Source organism: Syngnathus leptorhynchus, chromosome 9 (assembly GCF_054491065.1).
Source record: "Syngnathus leptorhynchus isolate UIUO chromosome 9, UIUO_Slep, whole genome shotgun sequence".
Lineage (NCBI taxonomy): Eukaryota > Metazoa > Chordata > Actinopteri > Syngnathiformes > Syngnathidae > Syngnathus > Syngnathus leptorhynchus.
Window position 1 is genome coordinate 6,544,913 of NC_141203.1, and position 21,168 is coordinate 6,566,080.

The following is a 21,168-nucleotide window of genomic DNA, read 5'->3' on the forward strand; positions in this document are numbered from 1 at the left end:
GCTATTCACGATACACCAGCAGTTCCCAAGCTTTTTCAGTGATATACCACCTGTGAAATATTTTTTTTGCCAAGTACCCCCTTAACCAGTGCAAAGCATTTTTAGCGGAGGAAAAAAAATGACTTAAAAGAAAGTGCTGTGCCATTATTGTCTGATTGATTTAACTTTGGAATTCCGGTTGCATAATGGTCTCGCTTGAACTATTTGGAATTCAAAATATATAACTTAAACAAAAAAAAATACGGATGGATACTTAACTTATATGTATAATATATTTCAATAGCTTGTCAAATCTGCCCTGAATGTGTCACCCACATATGATTTTTTTTGTGTGTGAAGTAAAATAGATTATTCATCAACTTTCGCGCAACTCAGGAGGATGGCTCACATTAAGCTCCTTGCCTTTTTCTCTCTGGTGCCCCTCTCAGGACAAACTTAATCAATCAATCAATCAAGCAGTGAAATAGCAAATTTTCCATGTCCTTGCTTTCAGTTTTTAAAGTGTGCCGGCGACGCAAGCAGAAGGCTCGACCTTTAGCCTTTTTATGGAGCTAATTTTCCACAGAGATAATTTGGCCCAGCATTAGCGCAGAATAATTGATAAGCTCGGGCGCTCTCATTAGTGCCCTGCCGTTCACTTTCTGGCTGGCAGCCTCTTTACCTTTGAGCGCCTTGCTTAAAATGCCAGATGGACAGACACGAGTTGGCGTCGGCCAAAAAGGTCTCAGCGAAGCACTACGCAAGTCAGCGTGGGTGTTGAATGGATTTTAGGGAGCAAACGAGGATGTGTCGTTCATTTTTCACACGCATTACACAAACATTTAACGAGACAATTTTAGCTCAGTTTATATATATATGTGTATCTATATTTATATCTGTATATATATATATATATATATATATATATATATATATATATATATATATATATATATATATATATATATATATATATATATATATGTGTGTACATATATTACATCCATTTACGTTACATCCATCCGTCTGTTCTTTTTCAATTTTGTGGCTTGCAGTAACATTTTGAGTTTTTAATGGCCAATTGAAAATGGAAAGAAAGACTGATCCACAAATGTACATGTTCATTTGTCACAGTTTGTTCTCTAAAGTGATTTTATCAGAGGAGGGCTCGAAAACACACACAAAAAACATCTAATCCGCTTAACCACTTTTCAGTCTGTTCCCTCAAAGTGAGACCGTGACGGAAAGAAGCATGTGCGTACGATTCATGTTGGCAAGGCTGGCAAGGCTTTTTGTGCCCCGATGAGCGACACGCTGAGAAATCTTCGTGAGCAGTCACAGCTTCTTGGCCACATTGTCGGATCTCATATCATTAGTGGAGCTAACAGCAAAAGAAGCCTGACGTGTTGCATGGTTACGGCCGTCATGACCCGCTATCGCCTCACATAAATGAGATAGTGAGGTAGGCTGCTCTGCTGTGATCGTGCTGTGATGTAACACACAGAGAGTTTTTTTCCCGTGACAAAACACACCGCCCTATTGGAAGCCGATGCACTGTTCTATTCTGGGACATTTGATTGACAGTCAAAGTTACCATTCACTAGTGTCAGTTTAGAACTAAGGCAAGAGAATGAACAGTTGACAAGAAAATTATGGACATTGTGGATTTTCGGACTCAGCAGGGCTGATCCCATTCCTGCCAGACACAAAGTCCATACATATATCTATTTGTTCTGAAAACATTGAATGGTATGCTTACCTACAATCTTTTTCAGTCTGAGTCCAATACTCGCCAGGAACACAGATTCATAAAATGTTTATGTTTCAATGGATATTGTTTGATTTTGCCCTGCAAATGACCAATTAGCATACTACCACGGTACCCACTCATGAGAAAAAGTCGTTGGAAAACTTGTAAAATCCTGTCATTGTTTGGCTAATGATGCAACAGCTATTTACAGATATGCGGTATTGCAAAGTGGCTTTATGCATCTCCTCCCTTTTTTTCGCAGGTTTCGTGGTGCTGCTCTGAATGGTGTAAATGGCCTCAGAAAATAGCCCCACTGTTGGCATATGTCATCCAGTCTTCATTGTATTCGTCCCAGTTATGTCAAAAGCTGTTAACAGGCTGGTAAATTGTTCTCCTGTGGCTTTTTTTCTACCTGTCAATCCAATTATCAGAGTGTGTAATTGCCCAATGGCGCCATGGCGAAATTAGCCAAGACCTCTCTCCTTTGTCAGACTGATCAGGATTTGTTTAGATTTTTCGATCTTGTCAATACGTTTTGTGGAACTGATTTGGAGTGATTGTAACGCCTCTCATAGTGGTGACTCTCAATTAGCTGTGCCACAGGGTGTCGTTAGCACAAATGATTATTTTTGTCGTGTTTATAGATTATAAGAAGCTTGATTTAGGTTAGCAACTAAAGTAGGCTTGCTATCTAAATGTCATCTTTCTTTCTTTTCACACCAAAACCCGCAAAGGATGATTGATTTTGTTTCACACTGGCACAGGCATTAACACTCTTTTTAGTTTGATAAAACAAAAATGTAACATAAATAACCATATTCAATTACAAATTACATAAATAACCATTTAAAATGTGTTTTGATTAACACACACATTCACACACACACACACACACACACACACACACACACACACACACACACACACACACACACACACACACACACACATTGGCTGAAAGTGTCGAAAAATGACAAGGCACTAATGATCAAAGTGAGGAAAAACAACTTGTGGGAGCCATCCACATAACAAAAGGATGCTGCCACAGAGACCACCACCACCGAGATGGACTGGGGACACCCGCCAGTTCCCCGCTTCTGGGGAAACTGCAACATGACATCCCCGCGGGCGGACCAAACCCACCTCTCAGCGAAGCTCCAAAAAGGAGACGCTGGAGTTAAAATTAGAAAGGCAATAAAAAATACAATAAAAATTGGATTTGAAAAAGGAATAAATGAAATAATAGATATATGAATCAATAAATGAACAGATACATAAATGACCAAATAAATAAAACAGACATCGGTTAAAAGCCGGAAATAAATGAATAAATAAAAACATACATACATAAATAAATAAATCTGTTAAAAGCTAACCAAAGAAGTGAATCTTGAGCTTTCCTTTAAAAGCTGTCTCTGTGTTTTCAATGCCCTCTGGCATTTGTTCCAGATGCAAGTTGGGGTTTTTTCTAGCTCTAGGAACGATTAAAAGGCCGGTGCCAGAGGACCTCAGTACCCGCGAGGCTTGGTGTGAAAGAAGTATGTCAGACACTCTAGATGATCTTAAGACATTAAAAAAAAAAAAAACTACAAATGGAACCTTAAAATTTACCCTGAGACACGTAGGAGTGATCTTAAAAGCTTAATATCCTCTGACCCTCTGGTATCATATAATTCTTACTATTTTATTTCTATTGCTATTTTGTTGACTTTTATTGCTGTAATGCACACTTTGAGATTTGCCTTCCAATGTAAATTGCATTAGAAATCAAATATATTCTTATTATCATCAAACAGAGCTAATAACGCAATTTAATACAAGTTCATCTGTATGAGAACAGATAATATGCAAGATCATTTTCCAATCACTGACCTCAGTGCCATCATCATATCGATAGCGCCTCCACGCTCGCCCCGTGTCGCTATAGAGGAGCATGTACGTTCGGACCCAGTCCCAGCTGTCATAGCATCCTTGCGTGGCCACCGCTGTCACCTCCATCTGCTCCCTGAGGTCCAGCTGGAGCCACGGTTCCTTGTCGCTCGCCATTGGAGACCAGCCGCCGGCCCCTGACGGTAAAAATCAATGGAAACATTGATTTGGTCAACTCTTGTGGTTTTAAGCTGAGTCACTGCTCGCATTGTGTTGCAGTTGTTTCACGTCCTCACGTGTGGGAAATCGGATGAAACTTTTAAATGGTTTGATATAACAAAGCAGCGTGCCGTTTAAAAATATGACCACATTATGGGTATGTATATCTTCTTTTTGTTACAATATCAATATGTGCTCTAAAAATGTTGTTTCCCCAAACACTGATATACGAGTTAGGAACTTGCGGCCAATGATATAATAATATCATGGGACAATTAAACATTTATTTGGGTTCACAGTCATAACTGCCCAATGAGGGAAGCCGTAATTACTAAGTGGTCCGTGACGAAAATGAGTTTGACACGCCTGCTCTTCTCTAATGAAAGGCATAAGCTTGATGGAGCGAGGTTCAAGTCAACGCATGCCTTCACAGAAAAGATTTCAGCGTGAAGGAAGTGATATAGAGATAAAGTGACCATTTAATGTTTAAACAGTTGATTTTTTTTTTGGAACATCTGGTCACAGCACAGCCACTCACCGTCTCTCCGGTGCAACTTGGCGTGGTGGGCGGCGTAGCTGACTGACGACTGCGATGAGCTCTGAAAGGATGAGCGCGGGAGTGCGGACACCAAAGGGCCGTTGCAATTATCTGCCGGGGAACAACAACAAGAGAGTGACAACAGTGACTTTTATTTTTAGTCACATGTAAACAATGCAAATGAGCTGGGATGGAACTAATGAGATGCAAAAAAAACATCCTAATTTGGCTGTATTAGAATAAACCTTTGATTTTGATTTTTTTCTGGCACATTTCTATACATGGACTGCACAACACTGAGATTTTAATCACGCTCATGACAATGATGCCCTTATTACAGGAGACGAGCAACTTTGCTCTTGTTTTGGTCAACATCCCCCAACAATGGCAAATGCGGTCGCAAGTTGACTTGTACAACAAAAAAGTTAACAGATGACAGATTTTCATTAGGTCATGAAGGGGGGTGGGGAAATTACTTTCCAAACCAGCATTCCGGAAAACACAGAGTTCAATGTTACAGCTTCCACTGTTATTGATCTTTGCATCCATGCATCAGTCCTCCCTCCATGTCGAGCCGCACTGTTTTCCCTGACATTTTTCCCCCTGACTGCAGATTCCTCCACTTTGGAGCTTGAGGGTAGAAAATGCAGGAAGTTGTGAGCGCTGGAACACGTCGGTGCAAAGTGCGTCTTTTACCTGTCGGCATTGCAGCTTTGAAAGCGAGGATTAGAGAAAATGACAAGGCTGCCTCACTTATCCAGCTCTCAGATGCTTCAAACAGTCTATTAACCCATGCAGTGACCCTTCAAACGAGACACAAAACGCTCCCTCTGAGTATACGTGTGTGTGCGTGTGCGCACATTAGCGTCCCATGTTGCAATGCAACAGGCGGGAGCTGTGTCAGTCTCGCCATTCAAACCTGTCAATCCCACCCGCATTTACCGCCCTCTTTTCCACCCTCATGATGCTTCCTACGCTTCCTACCCCTCCACCCCCACCCCCACCCAACCTCCCATCATGATGAGAGCAGCCAGTCGAACAACAGCAGCCACTTCCCAGCTCGGATTAACTGAGTTGTTGCATTCAAGCCCAGACTGGCAGAGTGTAATGAAAACTGGCGCCAGTTTGATTACAATCATCGCTCCATCACAGCGTGCCTGAGAGGCCTTTGCCTCCAGGCTACAAAAAGCCGTATTAGTCTTGGTCAAGTACATTTCTTTTTTTTTTTGATTTCCTTCCCAGCAACAGGCCATCCATCTGATGAACAACGTCGACAGCATGTGGCTCCGTTGCATTTTGGAGCGTCCCGCCGCATTCCGGCTGACCCGGTTTGATTGCGCGCGCTCGCCGAGAGATTTTACCGCTAATCCTGATTTCCAAGTGTGACTAAAGTGGATCAAGCCGTCTTATCCCAGGACTCAAATTGTTGGCGGGGCGGCAAGCGTATTCGCAGATGTTCATTGGCGAGGGGGAGAAATGAGAACGCTGGCATGGCATCTTGACACAGCACAGCCGGGGTTATTATGCAAGCGCTGGGCTGGTAATCTGTCAAAAGTATCCTGGGTCCCACTTTTGATCCTCCTGCTGGAATAGCCTCGCTGTCTTATCTCGCTTTCCATTTGTTTTCAAGCACAACTCTTCCTAAAGTCTTGGCTGAGCTTCATGTCTGTTCTGCTATGGCTAATACCTTAAAAAGGGGAACATATAGGAAGTGAAATTGTCTCTTTGGATTCAACAGCTGAGCGTATGCTCGACAGTAATATGATGACCGAGCACAGTGGCGTACAGCAGTTTTGGAAATAATTTGGATGAATACGTGAAGGATTCACATGGACGTTGACCCTTGAATTTAAAAGAAAGCGTCAACAAAGCATCGGAGTTCAAAATGTTTTATTTGTAACCTGCAACTGCTGTGTTTTCTCATTTTTATTTTTTGCATGAGACCGTCATACTATTTGGCAGTGTGCATAAACATTAATAGTGCAAATATCAATGCCATGTGCCATTTTTAAGACGATTAAGTATTAAAATACGGTCATACACTGTATAACGCCATATTGGACATTTTTGGTCATTTCCTGTAATCCCTAAAATCAGATGCTTGTGGTATTTGCACGATTAATACTTATCCACACGGCCTAATAGAATGGAGGATAAATAATTTTTAGCGGCGTGCAGTGGCAGGCAGGGGGGCAGTCATGCAAATGAGCCACCGCTCTGTGTGAAATAAAATAACCCAAGGATCAAAAATGACATTGCATCTTTCAGCCTCAGCCAACAGATGGTATTTGGAGGTCTGTCCTGGCGGATGCACACTTTTTCACTTTTTACAGCCCACCAAAATGAGCCGCTGCTCTGTGTGTGACATGCTTTGATTAAAATAACCCAAGGATCAAGAAATACAGCACTTTGTTCAACCTCTTCTCATAAAAAATTCACATGAAATTCATGTGCACAGCTTTAAAGCAAACACAAGCATGAAGACTGGATAATAATTGAGCAACGCAAATGTTTACGTGACCCTGATCCAGTTACCTTCTCCAAAAGTTTTTTTTTTTTTAATTTAGAATTTCTTTGCTCATTTTCTGAGGTTGATTTCTTGTTTCATGGTCAATATTCATGTAAACTATTGCGTTCCGTATTTAGAAAGTCTTTGTTGGTTTGTGTTCACATGTTGGCATTTTGGAAACAAGGATGTCAAGGAGAGAAAGGTTAACTTGAATGCTTGACCTATTTACTTCATGTTTGTCCATATTAGCGTACAGCGTCGTACACATCATTTTGCACGACAAGGCTGCACAATTGATCTAAAATAACAATCATAGGTGTTTTAGAGTTTCACAGGGTGAATGTTTTGATGTTTGATTATTTTTTATACTGGAAAGGACAAAATCAAAAAGCAGAATACCTCTGCATTTTCTAACATTTTCTACTTCCTGTTCCAATATTTTAGTCCACGTAGGGCACTGGCAGGGAGTGCTATAGGCAAGGTTATTTGCATAGCACATTTCAATTTCAAAGGCAACTCTGTGTGCTTTACACAAATGAAATAAAAGAGCAAAATAAGAAAAATGAAATTAAATATTTAAAATAAGGATTCATAATTAATTCGCGTACATTGCTAGGGAAATAAATTAAAAATATGGAATGGGGGGAAATTTCAATAAAGACTATTATTATAAAATATGAATAAACCTTTGGTACAATGAGAATAAAAGTTCAATCATGAAAGAACAATTATCTACATTTTTTGGTTAAGCAAAGCTTGCGTTGTATTCCAGAAAACTGAAATTCAACTTCTGACCGAGAAAACAGCATTGGATTGCCGCTGAACATGAAAAGACTTCTATACACTATATTTATCTGTATTTTTAGTTATACAACAAATCATCATTCATCTCAAGAGACTCTTCATGGAGATTGCTGTAGTGGTTCCACAAAATGGTCTATATAAAAATATTATGAAAACTCCTTTTTGATCATTCCTAAAAAAAGGTCACAAACAAAACAAATAGTAGCTTATCATAGTCGGCAGCCATGTTTTGTTGTTTACGCTTGGCTGGAAGGCTTTGAAGTCAAGCTCCAGCGTAGCAGACTGAAATGCAGCATGCATCGGCAGTTGATTCTTAATTCGTGTGCGGTATCAAGTCTAATAAATACCACTTGAACATGTTTAGTTTGCACTCGGGGCTCTCTTGGCCAGCCTCGTCAATAGCTCTTTCTTTGTTTATATTCTTTACACATACTAGTGACGTCTCCAGGGCCTAAACCGTTTAGTGATTGGTGGACTCGTATTAGCACTTTAAGATGTATTGTTTAACTAACTGAAAGTCAGTGAGTAGACTTAAAAAGTGGAGTCCACACAGCATGGTGACTTCTGTTTCACATTTAAGGACTATCATCCGACTTCGAGAAAGGTATTGCGTTCGAACTTCGAACTATATTGAACCACAAGTCACCGAGTGGACATTTGTGTGGATCAAAGACCTCTCAGCTGCACCATTCCAATCTGCAGACATGGTGGTCTGCCAAACATGGCTCAAATGAAGGCGATTTGCCTGCAAAGCTGCTCTTCAGCCTCAGGGATAACGGAAAATCCTCTGAGGCTGACCCCCACGTTTTCTTCAAATCTTGTAACCAAGGGAAACCTATAACATAAGCATAAATGTACAACTCCAAATGCTGCAAAATTCACTAAACTGGCTTTTACACCTGCAGTTGCTTTTGGAAAAAGTATTTTTTTTACTGTAGTTTGATGACTGCATTCAAGCCCGAGCCAAAGGAAGCTTCATTTAGCTTTTTGGTTTACAGCAAACAATGAGGAAAAACAAAGAAGAAAAGATGTGACTGACAGCAAAGAAGATTCAGTCGAGTTAGATATGTCCCTACTAAATATCTATTACATGTGACATACTTTCAAAACGTTTTGATGGATTAAGAATATATATTTGTTGAATTTGCAGCATTTTCAAAGGTTATTTCAATCCAAAACATTTAAACATTTTCACAATTCTTGCATCCATTAATCTTATGAGCTGCAGTTTTCAGTTGTTTCTGTTTGAATTTCTTGTTTGAATTGCCTCCCAGAGCTGCTGTTTTGATATGAATGTGGCTCCCACCCTCTTTGATATCTTGCTTGAGGATATTCCCAAGGTTCTAAACAGGGTTGAGGTCAAGGGAGGAATGGGGGGGGGGGGGGGGCTACAACATGAGCATCTTTCCTTTTATGTCCACAGCAACCAAAGATGATATTCTTTACACCATGAGATTATTCTCTGATGATTGTTGTGCAACCTTTGACGGTATTTTTGGGTGCGAGATTACTTCAAATTGAGTGTTCCAAATGCTCAACTGTATAGAACTCAGAGGAAAAAAAAAAGCATCTCTTGTATTTCTGTCAGTGCCTCGAGATTAAAAACAAACAAAACCAACAATTTTAACCATCAAAATATGGCCTCTCTTCGATTGCACCTGAACAATTCTCTCATCCATTCTACTTCCAAGTCCATGGATAGTTTCCTGCCCGTATCTCATTTGAGGATGGAAGAATTGCCTTCCTGAGAATTGCTGCACTGTTATTTATATTTCTTTTAGGGATGAGCCACAGATTCTCAATTGGACTGAGATGAGCGGATGATGGACCCATACGTTTTGCTCCTTTCATAGCCATAGCAGAAATTGTATCTTTTGCGGTGTTGGATGGTGTGTTGTTGTCCAGATATCAACCATCAAAAACTCCATCCATATCCAAGTTTATATATATATTTAATTATCATGATCATTTCCTGAAATGTCCAAAATTTCAATTACTTTCACATAGTATAGCACTCAACCAACAGCAGAAAAATCTTTTTCATCATTCATATATAAATTGTATTCAAGAAAACTAATCAAAACACTTTTCAAAAACCTATTAATAACTTCCCCAAATAAAATACAAAACTCCCCCCAAATAATTGCAACCTAAATCCGAAATGTAGTTGAATCAACGGCAGCTTCCTTCAAGATAAAATGTATCAACACAAATTGTTAACCCGAACTCCTGAGATGTTGTTATGGTAGATGTTGACTGGATGATTTCGCAATTAAAGCCTCGGCTGGCATCTGCATTTCTGTGCATTTAGCTAATGGTTTTTTTTTCTCCTCATGGCAGCAGCTGTGTGCAGAAATATTCTCGGGCTTTTAAGAGACGACCCACTCATTTTCCTTAATTGTGGCAGCCATGAAGAGTTTGTGAGCAGTCAGTCAGTCACAGAGCGTGGATATTCATCTTGAACGCTCTCGCCACCGCATTGCCCCGAGTGCACGCTTCTCGTTGCCCACATAGAATGAATATTTAAAGCCAAGCTAGCAATCAGATAAACACGCTTCTTTGCCAGATAGAAGGAAGCGTTCGTTTCCACATAGATATTGAGTCTCCAGAAACATACTTTTATTGTATGGGATAAAAAAGAAGAAAACTAAAAATAGAGACGGTCTACCAGCGAGGAGCTGGCTAATCCTGCGGATCAATTTTGTGTCTTAAATGCACAGGTGCACCCATAAACTTCGCTTCAAGGCATTTTTCAGCGCAGTCCTTTATTGAACCAAGAAAATAACAATAACCCCTAAGTGACCCAAAGATATGCTTTTTCCTTTTCTCTTTTTTTTCCCCCTCACTTCTTTGTGCATCGAATTACACAACCCGGGAGACATTCAGCTGTGCAATGTGAGGAAAACAAACACCGCTTGAATTGGAGACGTTTTACATCTTCTCATAATGGTTTCAGTCAAGGTTTTATCGGGCATACTTTTCTCTAAAGCACATGAAAATGATCGTTTCTCATAATTACGGCCCCTTACCGTCTCCTTGCAGCATGCTTATATATATGGAAGTGTGTTTCTTTTAAATGTGAATGACTTGTGACAGTATATTTTTACAATGTGGCAGATTGCCACTGCTAAAAATGTCAGTTTGCGCATGAGTAAATTCTAATGGTCATTGACTTTTTGGGATTGTTAGTTACATTTCATGTTGATGCTGTGACTCCAGGTGTTATTTTTCCTCCTTTGTCGTGCTTCATTCGACTATTGATAGAATGAAACCAAATTATAGATATACACATACGTACATACATTCATAGCTTTTTTGTTCCTGTCATGCTCTCTTGGATTCTTTTCTTTGGCTTCTTGGTTTCATTCGCTTTGCTGAGCAGCCTTTTGTGTAGCAACTAAATTAAATGGACTATGTTTTTCTCAACCTTTTGTGTGCTTTCAGTCCACATAAGACCTTGTCACTTAATCCATTACCGACAACTGTCTGAACACCATGTTCTTTAAGGTTGTGTACATCTATCTATCTATCTATCTATCTATCTATCTATCTATCTATCTATCTATCTATCTATCTATCTATCTATCTATCTATCTATCTATCTATCTATCTATCTATCTATCTATCTATCTATCTATCTATCTATCTATCTATCTATCTATCTATCTATCTATCTATCTATCTATCTATCTATCTATCTATCTATCTATCTATCTATCTATCTATCTATCTATCTATCTATCTATCTATCTATCTATCTATCTATCTATCTATCTATCTATCTATCTATCTATCTATCTATCTATCTATCTATCTATCTATCTATCTATCTATCCATTTTCTGAACCCTTCTTTCTCACAAGAGTCGCCATTGTGCTGGAGGTTGCGGTATCTGGGCAGTAGGCGGGCGGGGTGCAACCATTTACACTTACAATCACACCTACGGACTATTTGGAGTGCTCAGTCAGCCTACCATGCACGTTTTGGGCTAATGAAAGAAAACCCACGCAGGCACGGGGAGAACATCCCAACTCCACACAGGAAGGAAGGAGTCGGAATCGAACTCACGACCTCTGCACTGTGAGGCACTGTGGACTTGTGAATAATTGAGGAAAAATAATTAAGAATGACCGTGGGGTGCAGATGTCTGTCAAGGCCGTACAACTATTGTATACCTGCACAGGATGCCGATTACTATCAGGAACTAAATGGATTTGTACGTTTCATATAATCAATACAAAGGCTCCCCTTGGCAGTTATGAATGATAGCAATCAATTGGCATAATAGAAATAAGAAAAAAAAGGGAAATGATCCACAGAGTCATGGACTAGGCACAAGCAAAATGTACGCTATGCATCATAGAATCAATGCGACGGCTGCCGCTTTGCACAAAGAAAGCAACAAATTATCCGGCGGAAAAAAAATAATTCCATGACACTTTTGATCACGCAAAGTATGCGTCAGTATGCGATGACATTTGAAACTCATAATTAACATGTACATCAGAGTTCTTGGAAATGAAACGGCCACAAGAATCCACATAATGTCACAACTCTCAAGCTTTGATTATCTGACCTCACTTGTGCTAATCAAAATAACAAGGAGAACGTCGCCATCTCAACTACAACAAGCAAGCATGGGCGTGCACACGCTCCGTGGGCCTCCCAACCGCAGCATCGATAATATCAAAGGACACAGCAACAGTATCGCGTAACACGGCAGCCCCCGGACCCTCACGTGCAACTGATACGAGCCTACTTGATACTTTGCGTGAACTATCGGGCTTCGTCGTTGGGTGACCTCTGCTCGAGCGAGCCAGCTGAGGTATCGGCTGACAATTAGCGACAGAATTCAAGGAAGCACTTCCACGTCAATACAGCTTATTTGAGAAATGCCGCCCATTCAACTGTCGCGACTCATTTATCTCCCAGAGCCGATCCCTCTTCTGACACTGAGCGTTCTGGGAAGCCTGTGGGATATTTGACTGAAGTACCAAAGAGCTTATAAGCGACCGAGTGCGTCTGCCAAAAGAGTTCCAGGATGTTCCGCACATCTTGAGATATTTTTGACAAATTGCAGTGAGGAAGGGAGGTCTGCTGGGGGATAACAAGCTGACGATTAGCAGCAATAAAAACAGATGTAGCACTAGTTGAAGCATATGATTTCACGCTACACACATTTTAATGAGGCTACAAATGAGCAAAAGATGCACCGGTCAATCTTTAAGTCCAAGCGCATCCAAGACAAGAAGTGTATCGACGCAACTAACAAGAATGTCACAGTGGTTCTCAAACTTTTTAAACACCAAGAATCACGTCAAGAATTCTTTGCTAGCCCAAATACCACTAGAATATCAATGCAAGTGTGAAATCGATACATTGTAGGAAGAAAATAGCTCAAACGCAACCTGCTGTCTTTTTCCTCATTAAACACGACAAGTTACTCAATATGGAAATGTTGATTCATTTTTTAACAGTTGATGTTGCTTGAGCTTGTCACATCCTCCTTGTGTGGGCTGATTGTTGGACCAATTATTCTTCCAAACAAATCACACTCATCAAAAATTAATGCAATTATGAAAAACAGGACTTCGAGTGTGTAAATATGCCACGCATTTCTGCCGTACGGAAATCATATCCATAAACTTGACCTGGAAGTTTCCTTTCAAGTAAAAATAACTTGCTAATTTGTTCAAAGGATGATAATGCGTGCTCAAAAGAGGGAGCGTACAAAAAGTCCAATCATGTGTAAATGACACGGTAGCCTGAGATTTTCACAACAATGACTTTGCTTTGGATATTAAATTAGGGATGCACCCTGTGAAAATTAAATCAGGGATGCATTAAATTAAATTTGAATTATGGATGGCAGTAGATCTGCAGTAACCAGCCTTGTAAAAGTCGCATTTAACCTTTTGAGGTACCAAATCAATAAGATCCTCTCCGAAATTTGTCTGACTTGAATTTATCTTGTTCACATTCCATTACGCCTTCTGTTCTAACGGTTTCATTGTCATGCAAAAGAGAAAAAAGGTGCACTATTTTGTCCATGTGCCATATGTTACATCTTCACTTCTGGAGAGTAAGATTAACGCGTTTAATCCATCATATTTCCACGAATAATGACGAGGAATGGGTTGAGTTAATCCTCGACTGCGGAATTGGGTGGGTGTCTTTTGATGTAAGAATAGGAATAGTATCAAACAATGTTGGTTATTCTTTTGTTTTTTTATAATGGCATAAAATGCTCAATTAGAAACTTTGTATTATTGCTCGAAATGGGCCCACCATTTTACTCGCTATTATTCCAGCCCAACCCCGGGATTAGTTAGGGGTGGTTGAAAAAGCTTAAAGCATGACTGCATGCCTTTGGAGGATCGTGCATTGAGAGGTTCTGAGACTCTAGCGACACCGGCAGCTTCAAATACTTGCTTGCTACTCATCTGTGGCTTGAAAGTGCTGTTCTTCAGAAACCATGTTTTTTTCTGGCACAAAATCTTGTTCCTGCCTTTTTAAGAACGATTGCTCTTAAATGGTCGTAACAGTTTGATATATATTTTTTAAAAATCCATTTTCAAAGCCTTTTACAAGGCATTGTGTTTATTCAATGCTTTGTAGCAACAGAAAGATGCTTCCTTTTCCCCCATTTTGCCTAATTAACACGCAAAGTAAGTCATTTTGCTTTTTTAATTAGGCTCGCAGGGGAAAATAATTATCCTACCTGTATGAGATTTGTTTAGCAACAATTGAAACAGATCTGTAAATAATATTTAAACAGATGTCTATTTTGAAGAATAATTTGGAACATTGTCATAAACAGCCTGTATTGCGGTCTTAGCTCAAAGTGTTTGCTCAAAGTGTTAACTTAAAACATCATGTCTTGACGACGTTCCGCCCCACTAACAGAAATCAATTTCCACTTTAGCGGACAGTAACGGGAGAAATTATTGATTGACTACATAGTCTAATAACTCTCTGGCTCCTCGTCAATTACAGTAAAGGTCAGTCCAGTAGGGTGTTAATGATCTGCTCCTCTGTCAGACGCTGATGTATGCACTGCTGCTTTCTTTTAGCCGCATTTTTGTAAAGCCCTCAAAATCGGAGAGATAGAACGTGACGCATGTCTAACCCTCCGACCCATCTTCCACACCTCGCTGCTCCTTCCTATGTTGTTTTGCAGCTCGGCAACTCTGAGGGCACGGCACCTCTTTGGAGCATTGTGGCGATTCATCACGGCGGTGTCGTGTCAGACGCCATCACGAGTCACATTTGAGAAGCAGCCGGCTGTCAGAAATGAGCGAGTAGCGGTCAGTTCCTTGCCAAATTCGCACTCCTTAGCAGGAATCATGTTCCTGTCCACACATCAGCGATGGTTCAACATATCACTGATGTCATATCACATAACGTGCTGTCACATTGGGAGTATTCATAGATGGACTTTTGGGATTTGCCAGTGACAAGAAAGGTCACCCAAAAAAAAAAGCCAAAGCAACCATATTTTTGGTTTCTTTATTCTAGCCACTATGCAGAATTTCACATTTTCTTTTCCATCTCTGCCTTCTTATTTTCACCTCAGGAGAAATAATTGCTGTGTCTTTTCAGAGACACAAAGAGACATTAAAGCACGTAAACAGTTCATCAGATGAATTCAAGAACCCACAATATGCCATTTCCGCGCCACAATTTAAAGCAGTACCCAGGTGTATTAATTCTGTACATTTCTGCAACGTATTTTTCGGTCAAAATATCAAGAACACGGAACAGAACAGGCAAATGAAGCCCTGCTCACCTCATCTCTACTTACTGGGGCTAATGCTCAGTGTGACTTACATTATCACGTTGAAGAGCTCAGAACCCTGAGTCTAAAAAAAAAATAAAAAAAAAAAAGCAAGTGTGAAATGTGAAGCACACACCAACACCTGTAAGGATCGCATAAATGGAATCAGCAATTTAGTGTCAACTCGCCAAAACCATGTACAGCGAAAGAAAAAGGGCGACGCACATTCATTCAAATGTCAGGCTTTGTGAAATGTAAACAGAGACCAAGGTAAATGCTTTTAAAACTTTTTCCATCATTAATGTGACCTTAAACCTGTACAACTCAATGAAGAAGAAAGCAGTCTTTTAGCGAGGGAAGACAAAATGAACAACTTTGATAACAGGGTGGCACAAGTATGTGATAGGATGTTGCTGTGCTTAGAATGAACCAGTCGCATTCAAAATCGTATTAAATGGAAGTCAGAACACCTGCCATCATTTCAACTTAACCCGCAAGAAATTCCAGCTTCTCTAGAAGGTTTTTTTTTTCCCTGACAGCTTTGCAGTCACATCTTACAGCACAAACTATGATCTACAGAAAGCTTCCGCAGCATCAGAGGGATTTCAGTTTTCAAAGCTATCAGCAAGAGGAAGGGTACAAAAGAATTTCCAAAACACAGTGCAAGATAATGGACAGACTACACTGACATAACCAAAAATTCAATGTCCCTCCAAAGTGGATGAAAAGACGAGAATAAAATTGGTCAGGAAGACTGCCAAGAGGCCAACAACAACACGAAAGGATCTGGATGCATTTCTGACAAGTACTGGCAACAATCTCCCGTCTTTTTGTCAGGACAAAAAGGTTGGGTAATGGTGGGTAATGGTGACTTGTCAAACAAAATAGCATTTAGCATTAGTCAAAGTAATTTCACAACCACCCCCCACCAAATTGACTAGTTGTTGTTCAAATTTTCTTTTTTGTCTGTCAGAGGATCCTCTCCTGAACTCGAGCGAAAAGCCAGCAAGACATCAAGCGACCTGTGGGTTTACCTACTGTTTCAGTCCGAGTTTAATTTACGGGGTCAATGTTGTAAATAAACGGACTTAGTCGATCAATAACTAGACGACGGCTGAAGCAGGATTGCTGACCCTACTCATTTTTTTTCATTATCACCAACATTCTAAAATTTGAACTATTCTGAGAGAACCGAAATGATGGTCCCGATTCCCGGTTCCCGGTGGCCAACCCTTTCTGTTATCCTCCACCGCCATTACTCTTTTAATCTCGCACGTCCCCTGGAATTCACTCATGCACCTCAGTTGGAGAATCTCTGCCCCGGGTATCATGCAAGAAGCTGCCAATGACAAGATTACAATTTCAAATTAGATTACATCGTGGGCGTTGTGTTGGTATTTTTCACAAACACAGAGCTTGTTAGAAATGGTGTGAAGCATGATTCTACTCGGAGAAAATGACCTTAGGAAAATTGGCAATCCATCCATCATATTATTGCAGATTTTGTATGAAAATATCCTCTATAAATGCAATATGTAGCCACGCCATTTGTCGTCTGGAGGGCCATTGTTCCCTCCAACAGGATGCTTCTACGTATGGAAACTAATGACACCGGGGAATTGTGGGAAACAAGGGATTGTTTTCAGGAAACAAACAAATGCAAATCATCGGATCGTTCCAGACTTGTCTGGTGGAGGCAGACTGGGTCGAACGAGCAAGTCACGTACCCTCCCTGTAATATAAGCATGGATGCACACGTGAAATTGTGGAGTGACCATCTTGTTAAATGTGACTAAAAGAAAGAACCCGCTTCACATAACTTAAGATCATATTATATGCTGCAGAGGGAGCTGGATAGGAAATGGAAACCAACCATTTTGGGGGGTCTTTTTGTTTGTAAAACGTCAGTTTCATCACAAAGTTGCAAGTCATCCCAAACATGTTGGTTAAAACAATATATTTGGTTATAACAATATATTTTAAGGATATAGGTCTATGTGTAGGTCTCTTGCATATAAATGTATAGAAATTCAAAATTAAGCATGAACAAAGACCACCTAGGTGGCACGATTGCTCTTTTATGCCGTGGCGAAAAACTGCTGGTCACTCAGTGCATTAAGTGGAGATTTTCTTGTAGTTTCTTAGAAAGGTTGTCAGTCTCCCGCATGGATGCCAGCGAGTCAATTTCTGTTCCCGCCATGTAGACCGTGCTCCTCCCCTGCGCTGATTTTAAAAGGAATGAAAGGAGCCGCTTCCATTGACCGGGAAGCAAATCGACTGTGTTCACACCCACAATGGTGCAAACGTCCATTTCTAACTGTTTTCAGTGAGAGTGACTCTTGCCAAGAATGTTTTTATATCATGGTATTTTAAAGTCATCTTAGCATCACTAAGTTTTCATGGTCAAAGTTGCAGCCTTTGATGAAAATATACGCTTACATAACTGTGCTGATTGCTCTTTTCCGACTTCCACCCACACAAATGCATCATCGGAAATATTTGTTTGACGTTCATTCTTCCCAATATCTATCCTTCTGTTAGGTAGCGGGTGAGCTGGAGAAGTGGTTCTCTTCCACAATTTGCTTGCAGCCAATCCAAAAATGTCTTGCCCAAATACAGCCCAAAGATGGAATGTCTCAGTGTCTCCACAATCTAAAGTTGTGGGTTTGATCATCAACTCTTGTGACCATGTCAACGTGTCCTTGGCCAAGTTACTGAACACCCAGTTGCTCCTGAAGCTGCATCATCAGGGGAGACATGAGGAGAAAGTATTGAAGCCTTGAAGGTAGAAAAGTGCTATACAAGTGACAGTGAAAGGCCATTTACCATTTTGTTCAGATGGGCTCCAGCACATCCGTGACACAAAGAAGGGTAAGCAGTACAGAAAGTGGATGGATAGCTTTATATGCCCGTGCTGTGTTTATGAGTGCTCTTATGTCAGAAATTGGTCACCCTAAATCTCATTTCAAAGAAATTTGCCTCAGTTGCCTTATTGCTTTCAAGTGAGTTACGCATTTGCAGGTCGTCCTAAATGCACCAAAGTCAACTTTTCTGAATCACAATAAAAGGTAAAGCCAGTGTAGGTTTTTTTTTTCCCGCTCAACAACAGTGCCCCTGCTGGCACTAATATGTATGACGTGAGTGCTTCCAAAATGTAAAGTGCAGAATATCTAAATCTAGCACTTACCAGGTCATATTTAATTATTCAGCCAAGATTAGTACGTGGAAAAAAACAGGCTAATAAAGACAGACGTAACTGCCTCATGGCTCATCAGTCCAGCAAGCATCACGGGATCAACTGCAATTGTGCATTTCTTTTCTTTAGCCTTTTTTTAAAGAAGAAGAATATCCACACAAAGTGCCACTACCAGCTAACATGACAAGGTCAAGCGAGAAGGTGGTGCGACAAGGTGATGCTACGATGGGATGCTTCTTTATTTTGAATGTGTGAGAATGACATAAGAAATAAAGAAACAAGTTGAATTAAACTGGGTAAATATTTTTTGTTGAATTATATATATTTGAAAAGGAGCAAGATGGATGGATGGATGGATGGATGGATGGATGGATGGATGGATGGATGGATGGATGGATGGATGGATGGATGGATGGATGGATGGATGGATGGATGGATGGATGGATGGATGGATGGATGGATGGATGGATGGATGGATAGATAGATAGATAGATAGATAGATAGATAGATAGATAGATAGATAGATAGATAGATAGATAGATAGATAGATAGATAGATAGATAGATAGATAGATAGATAGATAGATAGATAGATAGATAGATAGATAGATAGATAGATAGATAGATAGATAGATAGATAGATAGATAGATAGATAGATAGATAACTTTAACTTATATTGACACGAATGTTAAAATGCCCCCTAACAGATTGCCTGTACAGATATTTGACCCTGAAATAAATGGATGAATACCGATAAAATGTCAGATTTTTGAACAAATACTGTTTAATCATTCTTAATTTTGGAGTGTTTTGTAGCAGGTCTGATAGCTACACGTGCACACCATAAATATAATCTTTTTTTGACACAAGTAATAAAGGTTTTATTGTTTTTTGCAGCCATTGTATAGAGGAGCGGATTCATTTTTATAGGGTGTTTTAGGGCTTGTACTTTACTGTGCTGTTTATTTATTGATCCAATTTCTCACACCAAGGTAATGCTTGATTAAAATTTGGCACCGTTTTCTATGATGCATCTGCACACTCTGTATTAATGGCAAGGAAGTGTTCACCTGGCTCTGTGGGATTCATTACACCTGGATCTATGTGTAAATGAGGGGGAAAAAAAGTGGCTAAGAAATGAAATTGAGCTTGGTCTCAGCGACGGGGGGAAAAAAAGGACATAGTCATGCAGACGGGATAAATAAAAGCGGGAAACAATAGGGCATTGCCGCGGGAGCATCATTAGCCCGACCAATAACAGTAACCTTCTGCAGGGTTTGTGGCCACTCAGCAGTTCCTCAACATGAGCCCTGCACACATTGACTCTCACATGCGGCATTAATGACCCCCCCTAACACACACACACACAAAGAAACTCCCCCAGGCCATCTTAACACATGTATTGCAAAGCAACATGCATGGCTGTATTTTGTCTTCCACCTGTTCCCCCCCTCCTCATCTTAATCAACATCTCTCCCAGCAAGATTAAAATAACTTATTCATGTGCTCCTTTTTAAAGTTGATCTCCTGCTGCTGCAGCATCAGGCTGCATGCCGGATGATGCTCTCACCACAATGACACTATATCCCACATCAAAGACCCCCTTTTTTGGAGACTTGGCAATGCGCTGTAACTCACAGGTGAACTCTTCTTTCCCCCTCCCTCCCTTTTTAAAAGCAGTCAATTACTCACAGTTGTTGGCAGCAGACGCTCCACGCAAGGCGCAGAAAGTCGCGCAGAAGGCAAGCATGTGCGCCAGCCCGGTCATCTTTCCTTGTTCTTCTGTTGTCCTTTCCTCTTTTTTTGAAATGTTATTTTATCCTCTGCAAGTTGACGAGCGATTGGTAAGGAAGAGCAGAGAAGCTCCTCATCTTCCTCTGTCTACGGAGAGAAGGAGTGTGACGTTAGAGAGCAAACCGCTCCCACGACGACGACAGGCTGCGCCCTCCTCCTCCCTCTTCCTCCACAACAACGACGGCGATGCGAGGCAGCCAACATCCGCTCTCACTCACTCACCCACTCACACACTCACTCACTCACTCGGCAGCATCCCTGCATTCCTCTCCTCCCTCCATCCTCCTCCTGCCTCCTCCCACCATGAAACACACCCACCCACCCACCCACCAGGAGGAGGGGGCGATGCCTGGCTGCAGAACATACTTTTTTTGAAGACCCTCAATTTCATATAGATGAAGACTGTAGATAGTTAGTTTAGTACCACTGTACATATCAGATCAATCAGATACTGTTTTTGATATGCGCTATATTTCATACAGCACATATATCACGATCAATATCATTAATATCAACCGCAAGGATGCAATACATCCACAAATACTATTTCATAACAGATCATTGTATGATAAGGTTGAGTGACTGCTCGATAGGCACCACGTTTCTCATCGAGATAGCGACCATAGATCAACATTTGATCCTAGTTTATCAATAATGTCTCAAAAATTTACGGTGGATAGGTTCATGGATTAACACCGAGGATTAATGCACAAGCGTGACACCAGACAACAAT

The 21,168-nt window shown here is 40.5% G+C and overlaps 1 protein-coding gene across 1 annotated transcript in view; it reads right to left on the minus strand.

The window, feature by feature from the left end:
* Positions 1-20,409, minus strand: part of LOC147050865 (contactin-associated protein-like 5) — a 64,049-nt gene extending 43,640 nt beyond the window's left edge. Inside the window, exons 1-3 of the mRNA XM_085920167.1 lie at positions 20,334-20,409; positions 4,356-4,466; positions 3,602-3,795 (exon numbers count right to left, since the gene is read on the minus strand). Coding sequence (XP_085776293.1) covers positions 3,602-3,795; positions 4,356-4,466; positions 20,334-20,409 — 381 coding nt within the window. The remainder of the gene's footprint in view (positions 1-3,601; positions 3,796-4,355; positions 4,467-20,333) is intronic.
* Positions 20,410-21,168: the final 759 nt, after the last annotated feature.